The following is an 11,625-nucleotide window of genomic DNA, read 5'->3' as shown; positions in this document are numbered from 1 at the left end:
TGTCTTGCCCAAGGACACTTGCTCAGGAGGAGCGGGGTGCAAACCTCCAACCCTATGGTCAGTAGGCAGCCACTCTACCATCTGAGCCACTGCCACCCTCCCAAGTTTTAAAATGTATGTTGGATTCATAATTCTTTGGCAAGCAAAGTGCTGTTAAAGTGTTGCAAGTTATATTCATAATGTTATAAGATATATTGCAAGTTTATCAAATGCCTGTTAAACAGTCCATACCTGTATCATTATATTGTATTGCAGAATTTTGTTAAGCAGCATAATTAATAATTCAAACAGCACATGTACTTTCTCATGGAAAAAAACAATCAAACTAAATAAGACTGACAGCACAAGGTCAAGGTCAAACGCATTTTTATTATATGGTATTTCAAATCATATTATATGATTAAAAACAACCCATTATTTGGAAAACTTTACTCAGCTGACTCTTTTCCCTGTAAACAAACAAATAAACAAACATAAATGTTACTATTTATAGTACAATACATATGTTCACAGATACTAAATAACTATTGTTCTTCAGTTATGACTCAGGACAAACATCTGTAAACTATTACATTAGATTTTAATCACTATATTTGGGCATTTTTCTTTATTTAGTTTTGGTTCACTTTTTAGTATGTTAAAAGTGTTTGTATTATTACCTTGCCAGTATCCCGGCTCTTGGCTCTCAGCTTGTTGACCTGGGACTCTGCAATGTCAGCACGCTCCTCAGCCTCCTCCAGCTCATGCTGGAGCTTCCTGCACTTGGACAGATGGACATTGGCCTGCTCCTCCTGAAATACAAGTGGAAAATGTTTAAATGTTCAAAGAAAGGGCAGCAATATACTGTCCTTTAAATATAATATTTTAAATATTGTATCAAATGTCAATATGAACATGTCCTTACCGCTTCCTCAGACTGCCTCTTGTAGGCCTTCACCTTAAGCTGCAACTTGTCAACCAGATCCTGGAGCCTGGTGATGTTTTTCTTGTCCTCTTCAGTCTGTAATTGAAAATATAGATTTCTTTCATTGTATATTAAATTCTATATTATTATTATATTCACAAATTATAACTATAACTATAAGTGTTAAATATCAATGGGACTGCACCTGATAGGTGAGCTCCTTCACCCTCCTCTCATATTTGCGCACACCCTTAACAGCATCTGCTCCACGTCTCTGCTCAGACTCAACTTCTCCCTCCAATTCACGCACCTGCATAAATCAAGTACATTCAAGAAATATATTGATAATTCTTAATTATCAATTTCTTGTATGATTTTGTTTAAAAATGCAAAATATTTCAAAATAATTATCTTACCCTAGACTCCAGTTTCTGGAGCTGCTTCTTGCCACCCTTCATGGCCAGATTCTCAGCCTCATCCAGGCGGTGCTGCAGGTCCTTAACAGCAACCTCCAGGTTCTTCTTCATCCTCTCCAGGTGAGCACTTGTGTCCTGCTCCTTCTTCAGCTCCTCAGCCATCATAGCAGCCTAGACAATTTCACATGTTTGTTAAAAATGTTATAAAAAACCTTTTAGTTGGAGAATTTTAATAAATAAATTGACACCCACATCAGTGATGGCCTTCTTGGCCTTCTCCTCTGCATTTCTTGCTTCTTGAACAGTGTCATCCACTTCACTCTGGATCTGAACCAGGTCTGTTTCAAGCTTCTTCTTAGTGTTCAGAAGACTTGTGTTCTGCATGATGAAAGATAATTTTAATCATTATCTGCTTGACAGAGTAGTTTGTGAAACTATTGAGTAATTTTTAAATACTGGTTTACCTGAGAGTGCAGAAGTCCAACACGCTCACTTGCATCCACCAGCTCCTGTTCAGCGATTTTGCGGCCTCTCTCTGTCTGTTCCAGAGCAGCTCTAAGTTCCTCAATTTCAGCCAGCATGAGACCGTTCCTACGCTCCACCATTGCAGCTTGTTCCTTGAGGTCTTCCTGGGCTCTAACAGCATCATCAAGATGCAGTTGAGCATCCTAATGAAAACCAACACAAATAGTCTGATAAATATCTGAATGTAAATGTATTCACCACAGTTTGTTAATCTGCTGTATTTCTTTCAGTACCTTCAGCTGTGCCTGCACATTCCTCAGCTGTTTCTGGGACTCTGCAGCCTGACGATTGGCATGGCTCAGCTGAATCTCCATCTCATTCAGGTCTCCCTCCATCTTCTTCTTGATCCTCAGAGCATCATTCCTGCTCCTGACCTCAGCATCAAGTGTGCTCTGCATGGAGTCAGTCACCCTCTGGCTGTTCCTCTTGATCTGTTCTATCTCCTCATCTTTCTCTGCCAGCTTCCTGTCCACTTCACCCTTAATCTGGTTGAGCTCCAACTGGACACGCAGGATTTTAGACTCTTCATGTTCCAGAGTTCCCTGAGGATAATGAAGAATAAAATCAATCTCTGCTGTGTAATGTCATTTTATAAAACTTAAAAGTATCTCCTCTTTTTCACAAAGAAATGTACCTCAGCCTCTTCAAGAGCTGTCTGGATCTCAGACTTCTCTGTCTCCACCTGCTTCTTGGCCTTCTCCAGTTCATGGATGCTCTTGCCAGTCTCGCCAATCTGTTCAGTCAGATCTGAGATCTCCTCTGCAGACGATGATGCAGATGATGTGTTTAATATTGACAGGTCTTAATATGTCAATTCTAAATACTCCATTGCAACAAATAGCAACTACAGTGAACATTTTTTCTAATTTGGTAGGAACTCACGTTGCAGGTTTTTATTTTCACGCTTCATGGTCTCCAGCTGATCCAGAGCTTCCTCATAAGAATTCTTCATCTTAAACAGCTCAGTGCTGAGAGAACGAGCCTCTTTCTGAGTTCCCTCAAGTTCTGCCTGACCCTCCTCATACTTTTGTTTCCACTCTGCCAAGACCTGACAATAACACATTACAATTCGGTTAGTTCTGCAGCAAGATAAAGGAAAAAAATTGTATTTTCGTTTATAATTATTCTGATTTGGCCAAAGCCTTTGAACATTACTACCTTGTCAAAGTTTCTCTGCTTCTTGTCCAGGTTAGCAGCCAGGCCATTAGCCCTCTCCACATCAATCATGAGATCCTCCACCTCATTCTGGAGCCTCTGTTTGGTTTTCTCCAAGGAAGCACACTTGGAGTTCACAGCCTCAATCTGCTCCTCAGCCTCCTGAAGGCGTTGGGCCAGCTTTTTCCTGTTTGAGAAAGGTTTAAATTGTTTTAGTAAAACAGTGACATTGCCTGAAATCTAAATTATTTCCTTCATTTATGATATGAAACACAAATATAAATTTAGACCAAATGTAAGAGATTTTAAGACATGAGCTTTGATAAAATTATCTAAAATTCAGTAACACATCTTACTTTTAATCAATCAGAACAGACACATTTCACGCCACTGTGCATATCTCTCACAGTTCAAAAGATCTCTTCAGCTCAGTGGTCCCCCATTGGTGGAACACAGTGCCTTACTCTGCATGCTCAACACCCTCACACCTAATATTGTATTATGTATATGTGTTTTATATAATACTTTGCTCAAGAGTATAAATTCTTTGAATGGTAGCTACTGGTATAATGTTATGGCCATCTCCCACAGAGTGTTGCCTCACAATTTATTGTAGACTAATCATTTATATATGAGTGAGAATTTTCATTGAAGTTTCTGAAAGCAGTAATTTAAAATCTGCCTTTAGGTACAAAACATCCCAATCTCCTAAAAATAAAAATACTTTAGTATACTTTTTACATTTTTTGATAATTGATTAATGTTGTTACAATCTATGCAATTCAGTCATCAGTCGGATTACACTAACATGCTTATAATGTTACTCACTTTGCTTCCTCAAGCTCCTCGGTGCGCTGGATAGCATCAGTTTCATACTTAGTTCTCCACTGAGCCACCTCACTGTTGGCCTTGGACATTCCACGCTGCAGCTCAGCCTTAGCTTCCTGCTCTTCCTCAAACTGCTCCCTCAGCAGATCACAGTCATGGCGGGCAGATTGCACTGCATGGGCAAGTGCATTCTTGGCCTGGTGTAAAAAACATGAATGAGTGTGCAACAGTTCTAAATCAGCGACATCCAATTGCGATACATTCACTGTATACTTTGCAGTTTCTTACCTTAACCTCCTCTTCAATTTGTCTCTTCAGCTCCTCAATCTGCTGTGTGAAGGCTTGTTTGCCTCTGGTCAGCTGGGAGACAAGTGCTTCTTTCTCTTCAATTTGACGACCGAACTCACCTTGTATGAAATTTGTCAGCAACATTAGTTTTTGATCAGCTTCTCATTTATGCTGTGAAAACTGCTTTTGTTAAACACTTTCAGATACATACCATTTTCTGTAAGGAGACGGGCTTTGTGTGTAGACAAGTCGTTGATTTGACGAATGTTTTCATCATTCTTGGTCTTCAGTTCACTAAGTTGGTCCTCAAGAGTACGGCACATCTTTTCAAGATTTCCCTAATGTGGAAAAGAAAGATCAAATTGGTGATCAGATTATTTTAATAATAGTAACTACTTTATATATTAAACTAATTTTAATCAATATTCAATTGAGTATTATCGTGTACCTTTGCTTTAGCAACAGCTTCCATGTTGCTGGAGAGGTCATCAATCTCCATTTTGTATTCACTCTTTTCTTTCTCAAGTTTCTGCTTGACACGCTGAAGGTTGTCAATCTGCTCTCCCAACTCAGCAACGCTGTCAGCCTGCTTCTTACGAAGAGCAGCAGCGGTGGCTTCGTGCTGGAGTGTAGACTCCTCAAGGTCACGACGAAGCTTCTGGAACTCAGCCTCACGCTTCTTGTTCATCTCAATCTGAGCAGCAGTTGCACCACCGGCCTCCTCCAGCCTTTCACTGATCTCCTCAAGTTCCCTGGAGAGATCAGCCCTTTGCTTCTCAACCTTGGCACGGGCAGCACGCTCAGCCTCAATCTCCTCCTCTAGTTCCTCAATACGAGCCTATTTAAGATAGGTATGTGGTCTTTTAGTGAACTTTAAATGGCAAAGTACAATACAGAAAATGAATATCATGTAACTCATTGTTTCAGTCACCTGAAGTTCCTTGATCTTCTTCTGCAGCTGAGCACCCAATGACTGCTCATCCTCAATCTTGCTAAGGAGTTGACTAACTTCAAAGTCCTTCCTGTAGGGGTAATTCAAAAGAAATATTTAATGCATGGTGTTGATCATGTCTGGAAACATGATTGTTGTTTTTACATAGAGAATAAACATGTTTTTTACTTTTTAATTTTCTCCTCAGATTGTTGTTTGTCATTCTCAAGATCCATAATGGATTCCTGGGCCAGTTTCAGGTCTCCCTCCAGCTTCCTCTTGGCTCTTTCAAGGTCCATGCGCAACTTCTTCTCTTGCTCCAGAGAACCCTCAAGCTGCACATTGATATGAGTTTGTAATGATCATGTTTAACAGCTATGTAGTGTTGCTAAATTCAAGTAACTTTGTTAACTTACATCATCAACTTGCTGCTCGAGCTTGGTCTTGGCCTTGGTCAGAGTGTTGACTTTGTCTTCCTCAGCCTGCAGGTCATCAAGGGTCTGCTGATGAGCCTCCTGGAGAGCTTTCTTCTCCTTTGTCAGCTTAGCAATGGACTCATCCTGAGAAGCCATCTCCTCTGTCAGGTTCTTCACCTAGGTTTGCAAGAATAATTTTAGAAAACAAATAATATTCCAGATTTTACATTATGTTCTTATGATTATATTAAAATTACTAACCTTGTTCTCAGTGGCATGTTTTTCCTTTTCCACTTTGGCCAAGGTAAGCTCCAAATCATCTATATCCTTCTTGAGCTCGGAGCATTCATCCTCCAGCTTTCTCTTCTTCGCAGTAAGCTCAGCATTGATTTCCTCTTCATCCTCCAGTCTCTCAGTTGTTTCTTTGAGTTTGGCCTCCATCTGAATCTTGCTCTTAATAAGCCCCTCACATCTCTCTTCAGCATCTGCTAGATTTTCTGTTTCCTATTCAATTACGTGAAAAAAGGCTTTAGCACATCAGCATTTTTTTCAAGCAAACATTAAAAGCACATCTGTCTTTTAGTGTGTACATACAGATGCCACTTGGAGCTGCAGATCATTCTTCTCCTGCAGAAGGGCCACCATCTTTTCCTCCAATTCCTTTTTCTTGGCCAGGGCAGCGGCCAAGTCTTGAGTCATCTTCTCATAGTTCTCCTTCATGTTGGCAAGCTCTTTCTCTGTTTCAGCACTCTTCAACAGTGGTTTGACCTTGTAGTACACCTTCATCCATGGCCAGTGTTTCACATTCATGAATGAGCGGATGTTGTACTGGATGGTATAAATGGCCTCCCTGTTGACAAGATTTTGTTACAGAAATTGTTCTTGGTAATTTATCCTTTGCTATATATTGAGAATTTTATTTTTATAACTTGCCTTCTCTCCATCATCTTCACAAACTCTTTTCTCATGACAAAACCACGACAGAGAGCCTGAGTCATGGTGACCAGAGATGCCAGCTTTTCATCTCTCATCTCCTCAAGGGTACCCAGCAGACCAGCCTTGAAAAACACCTGTACAAACACAAAATTGAAAGTATTACAGCATAAAGTTAAGCAAGGACATCAGGCAGAACTTAGAGAGTAAATATTTAAAGCCCTTTTAATATACCACAATGATGTAAAAAGATGAAGAAATAAGAAAACAGAGTTGACAAAAAAGAAAATACAGTACATTTAGTGCTTACTTTAGTGTGTCCAAATCTATACTGGTCATGATCAATATCAATTGACCCAAGCAGCTTTTCTGCAGCCTTCTTGTTGTCAATGAACTGGCCTTCAGGGATCACACTGGCATTAAGTACCTTGTACCTTTAATAAGAGTTGACAGTTAGAGTGACTATTTGATATATAATTTGTGAAATGAGAGAAAGCATTCAAAATGAATTGATTGATACCTCTGTTTGAAATCACCATAGAGGATTCTGCTGGGAAAACCTTTCCTGCAGATTCTAATACCCTCCAGAACACCATTACATCTGAGCTGGTGAATGACCAGGAAGTTCTCCATAAGCCCTGTAATAAAATTGATGTATTCATTCTTTGCAAATAGTTATTCTGCTTTGTAAATCAGCATAAAATAAACATAATAAAACCAAATCATGTACCTGGGGTCTTAGACTCATTGGGAATCAGGCAGCGCACAAAGTGAGGATGGGTGCTCCTCAAGTTGGTCATCAGCTTGCCCAAATTCTCCTGTAAATAAAAGATTGTAAATGGTGTCATGAACTGTAACACATTTCTGCATTTGAAATATTGGGTGTTTGCAATATTATGTTAAAACTTACCCTGAATTGGGAAGACACAGTCTGCATAGAACCACCCTTCTTCTTGCCTCCCTTCTTACCACCACCAGATTCTGCCAATGATTTTAAGGACAAATACACAACTGTAAAATTTGGTTCAAAATGAATTGGACAATTACACAATATATCTTAGTTTGGAGTAGTTACTATACCCTCAGCAGCAGCAGGAGGGTAAAGATTAGACAGCAGTTTAACTGAAGACTTCTGGTAAAGCTGCACGACAGACTCATTCAATGGATCCTTGTTCTTGTCCAGCCAGCCACTGATATTGTAGTCAACAGTACCAGCGTAGTGCACAAGGGAGAAGTGAGCCTCAGCCTTGCCCTTGGCAGGCTTTGGCTTCTCAAATGCTCTGGATTTGCCAAGATGCTGGTCATACAGCTTGTTCTTGAAGGATGTGTCAGTGGCTTTGGGGAACATGCACTCCTCTTCAAGGATGGAGAAGATGCCCATGGGCTTGATGAATGTGAACGAGATATGTCATGAAGTGCCTTGTTTTTGCAGAGTAAGAACAATGACATACAGTAAAATTGCCAAATCTATGAATACCTTTTCAATCAGCTCAATGCAGGCAGCCAGGTCCATGCCAAAGTCAATGAACTCCCAGACAATACCCTCCTTCTTGTACTCCTCTTGCTCCAGGACAAACATGTGATGGTTGAAAAACTGTTGCAGTTTCTCATTGGTGAAGTTGATGCACAGCTGCTCCATGCTGTTGTACTGTGAGGGAGACAAATAATGAGCATAATCTTTCATAATGACTAAAAGGATTCTGTTAATAACCGTATTGGATACAGGGAATAGAGCTCACGTCAAAGATTTCAAAACCAGCAATATCCAGGACACCAATGAAGAAATTCCTTTGCTGCTTAGTGTCCAGCATCTGATTAATACGGATGACCATCCACAAAAACATCCTCTCATAGATAGACTTGGCCAGGGCTTGGACTGAGTTCGACACCTGAAGAAGAAGAGAACGATTCGGGTAATGTGCTTCATCTTTTTTGCTGGTTTACTGCTATGTTAAACTTATCGAAATGACATACAAAGCTGCTGATCCAAATTTAAAACTTATCTATTATAATAATTATCTATTACAAAAGATAGGTAATATCTGTTTTTATTTAATAGGTTAGAGCATATTGATGATTCATGTTTACCTGAGGTACAGTCTGTCCCTTGGTGACATACTCGTTTCCGACCTTCACTCTGGGATAGCACAGAGCCTTGAGCATGTCAGCAGAGTTCAGACCCAACAAGTAAGCAACCTTGTCAGCAACTGAAAAGAGTGAAGTGATTAACTATTACACACATGATAATGAGTGTTAACCCTCACATGATGCACAAGAAATTCAGTTGTTCTTACTGCAAAGGTTTTTACAAGCTATAAGACATAGTCACCCTCTGTGCCATCGGGCTCAGCCTGCTCCTCACGCTGCTTTTGCTTGAACTTCATGTTACCGTGGTGGATCACAGCACCAGTTAGTTTGTAGATGCTCATCTTCTCTTCATTACTGAAGCCCAGGATATCAATGGCGTTCTAAATTCAAATACATTGTAACTTTGCAAATTGCATTTAACAGTCAGTTTTGAATTTACCCAAATGGACAAAATACATTATACTTTATACTTTAAAATATAAACACCCCTCACATCAGTGGCCTCCAGCTCAACTTTGTCATCAATACTGGCCACAGTGATCTGACCCTGGCTGATCATAGGGAAGTCGTAGGGGTTGGTTGTGATGAGTGACATTTCTGGGGATTGCAAAAGATGAAAAGTTTAATAAAAACATATTGAAATCAAAAAAGTAGGCATTCTATGGTGCTACTACTCAGGGTTACTTACCAACCAGCTCAGGTTTGTGGTTTGTCATCATCTGGTAGAAGATGTGGTAGCCTCTTTCATCAGGAAGCTGGAATGTCACTCTTGACTTTTCCAGCAGGTCTACAAATGTTTTTATTAGTCATAACTAGGTCAGTTCTCAATTTCATTATATGCTTTTTATGATTTCTCTGAATTTCATGCATCATATTTATTGTGAGAATTGTTACTTACATGTCTCAATATCAGCACTAGCGAGTTTGCCTGTTGTGCCGAAATGAATTCTGATGAATTTACCCTGTTTGCAGCAAATAAATTGTTAATGCCTTTTCTTATAGGCAATGTATGACAGGAATTCTCTATTGAAGAAACAGTTCATACTTACAAAACGTGAAGAGTTGTCATTCCTCACAGTTTTAGCATTACCATAGGCCTCCAGCAGGGGATTGGCTGCAATAATCTGATCTTCCAGTGACCCCTATAATCCAGTGTTAGCAATGATATCAGGACTGTAAACCTGAAACAATTTTTGATACTTTATGAAATTGTGCCATGGCATTTTACCTGCATTTTGCCAGATGTTGCCTCCTTCTTCTTTTCACCCCCAACTGAGATTGTTGCAAAGTATTGGATGACACGCTTGGTGTTCACAGTCTTTCCAGCACCAGATTCTCCACTGGGTGTAGAATACTCAGACTTATGAGTATTTGATCAAGATATGTGATTATCTTAAAAGTAAATAAATGTCAAACTTACGTGATCAGGACAGACTGGTTCTCCCTATCTGTTACAATTGAAAACAAACAAATGAGCAATATAAGTGTCCAACAGAAACCTCATACACTAGCAAATTTTACATTGTTGAGGTACAGTATGGACCTACCAGTAAGCATAAACTGATAAGCATTGTCAGAGACAGAGAAGATGTGGGGTGGAGCCTCCATTCTCTTTTTGCCTCTGTAGGCAGCTACGACTTCAGAGTCGTACACTGGGAGCCACTTGTAGGGGTTCACAGTGGCACAGAACAATCCAGAGTAGGTCTGTAATTGATCGTAGAGTTAAACAGTTCAATTCGTGTTTTCATGTTCATATATTAATATTTCATTTAGCTCTTTGTGGATGTTATCTTACATAGATCATCCATGCTGCATAACGCTCTTTGAGGTTATACAGGACAGACGCTTCATTGAGATGGGTCATCATGGCCATGTCCTCAATTTTGTCGAACTTGGGAGGGTTCATTGGAGAGACATCATCTTCTTTAACTGTTCTCTCCTGCAGACATTATTCATAATGAGAACTGATAATGTTTAAATCTCTGGTGAATCTGTTTTTATAATACAAACCTCATTATTCTCCAAGAGCTTGACTGTGACTTTGCCACCATCTTTCTTGACGATTGTTGCCTTCAAGTACAGCTCTTTGACATCGGCCACATAGCAGGCAGTCTTGGCATCAAAAGGTTTATTTTGAGCCTCGATTCTCTCCTTCTCTGGCTTACGGAGGTAAACCGCAGCCTTGCCGTAAACGGCCATCTCTGCGTCCGTACTCATGGTGGCAGCTTACTTCTGTGAAGTATTAATAAATAATAATTGTCGGTGTAAAAATTACTGTCCTTAGTTCACATAACTTCCATGGACATGCAGCAGTTTGAACAACACAATTCAAACATTTATTAACCTATATTTTATATCTAGAATCTGGTCTATCGGCACACGCTTGTTTAAAATTCAATTAGACTTCACAACAGAATGTTTCATAAAAAATGCAAACAATATGAATAAATTTTGAAGTTCATACCTGACCCTCACTTTTGCCAAAAGTCTGTTATATTCCACAATCCTGTTGGACACATAAATATTTTAAGATATACATTTTAAATATTTAAGTTAAATATTTACAGTAAGGGTGCAATCGTGAGGCAATGATTTCTGAAACAAGTATTTCTAATAAATTGCATTTTTAAATAATTTATCCAATAGTAAATACACCAAATTGTACTAAAGTAGACAGACAACGAGCTTACCACAAGCAGGGGACTTCTAGGGTCTTCCACCACACATCGCTGTGTTCCATTTGACTCCTTATATTGGATTAGGATTGCTTATACAGCAAAGTTAAATATGGGATACATTCCAACTATGGTGTGGACAGTTAACACCAACAAGCACTGTAAAGTGCTGTACATACAGCATGTCTTATGTTTAGGTTTGTTTTTGTTCCTTCTAAACAGTTCATCATAAAATGTATATATATATATATATATATATATATATATATATATATATATATATATATATATATATATATATATATATATATATATGTGTGTGTGTGTGTGTGTGTGTGTGTGTCTGTGTGTGTGTCTGTGTGTGTGTATTTGTGTATATATACCTATGTATTATTCTTATTTATTTATCAGGAAATGTCAAAGCTACTATGTCAGGATTAAAAAATGCAATAAAAATTAGAGGAAT

At 39.1% G+C, this 11,625-nt stretch overlaps 1 protein-coding gene across 1 annotated transcript; it reads right to left on the bottom strand.

The window, feature by feature from the left end:
* Window positions 1-349: 349 nt before the first annotated feature.
* LOC137126292 (myosin heavy chain, fast skeletal muscle-like) lies at window positions 350-11,232 on the bottom strand. The gene is made up of 41 exons (XM_067502913.1): window positions 11,175-11,232; window positions 10,949-10,990; window positions 10,495-10,716; window positions 10,280-10,423; window positions 10,032-10,188; window positions 9,905-9,932; window positions 9,713-9,824; window positions 9,534-9,626; window positions 9,383-9,446; window positions 9,173-9,271; window positions 8,978-9,081; window positions 8,726-8,864; window positions 8,485-8,603; window positions 8,136-8,285; window positions 7,874-8,044; window positions 7,477-7,780; window positions 7,307-7,377; window positions 7,127-7,214; window positions 6,917-7,034; window positions 6,707-6,830; window positions 6,393-6,533; window positions 6,058-6,309; window positions 5,725-5,967; window positions 5,464-5,640; window positions 5,237-5,382; window positions 5,048-5,138; window positions 4,565-4,954; window positions 4,328-4,454; window positions 4,117-4,235; window positions 3,829-4,025; window positions 3,004-3,187; window positions 2,728-2,893; window positions 2,480-2,604; window positions 2,079-2,387; window positions 1,785-1,988; window positions 1,573-1,698; window positions 1,321-1,491; window positions 1,110-1,214; window positions 905-1,000; window positions 660-791; window positions 350-449 (listed from the first exon to the last, which is right to left on the bottom strand). Exons 3-41 carry the CDS (start codon window positions 10,699-10,701, stop codon window positions 429-431), a joined length of 5,814 nt encoding a protein of 1,937 aa, XP_067359014.1. The 5' UTR covers window positions 10,702-10,716; window positions 10,949-10,990; window positions 11,175-11,232; the 3' UTR covers window positions 350-428.
* Window positions 11,233-11,625: the final 393 nt, after the last annotated feature.

This window comes from Channa argus, chromosome 4, assembly GCF_033026475.1.
Source record: "Channa argus isolate prfri chromosome 4, Channa argus male v1.0, whole genome shotgun sequence".
Lineage (NCBI taxonomy): Eukaryota > Metazoa > Chordata > Actinopteri > Anabantiformes > Channidae > Channa > Channa argus.
Note: the sequence above shows the minus strand (reverse complement) of the source record. Positions and strands in the feature narration are given on the sequence as shown.

What these genes read in the sequence shown, in the direction of transcription:
- LOC137126292 (XM_067502913.1), bottom strand. Translation starts at nt 10,701, where the DNA reads ATGAGTACGGACGCAGAGATGGCCGTTTACGGCAAGGCTGCGGTTTAC. An exon ending in AGGGACAGACTGTACCTCAG is followed by an intron (nt 8,286 to 8,484) that starts GTAAACATGAAT and finishes CTTCTTCTTCAG; the next exon opens with GTGTCGAACTCAGTCCAAGC. An exon ending in TCGAGCAGCAAGTTGATGAT is followed by an intron (nt 5,383 to 5,463) that starts GTAAGTTAACAA and finishes ATCAATGTGCAG; the next exon opens with CTTGAGGGTTCTCTGGAGCA.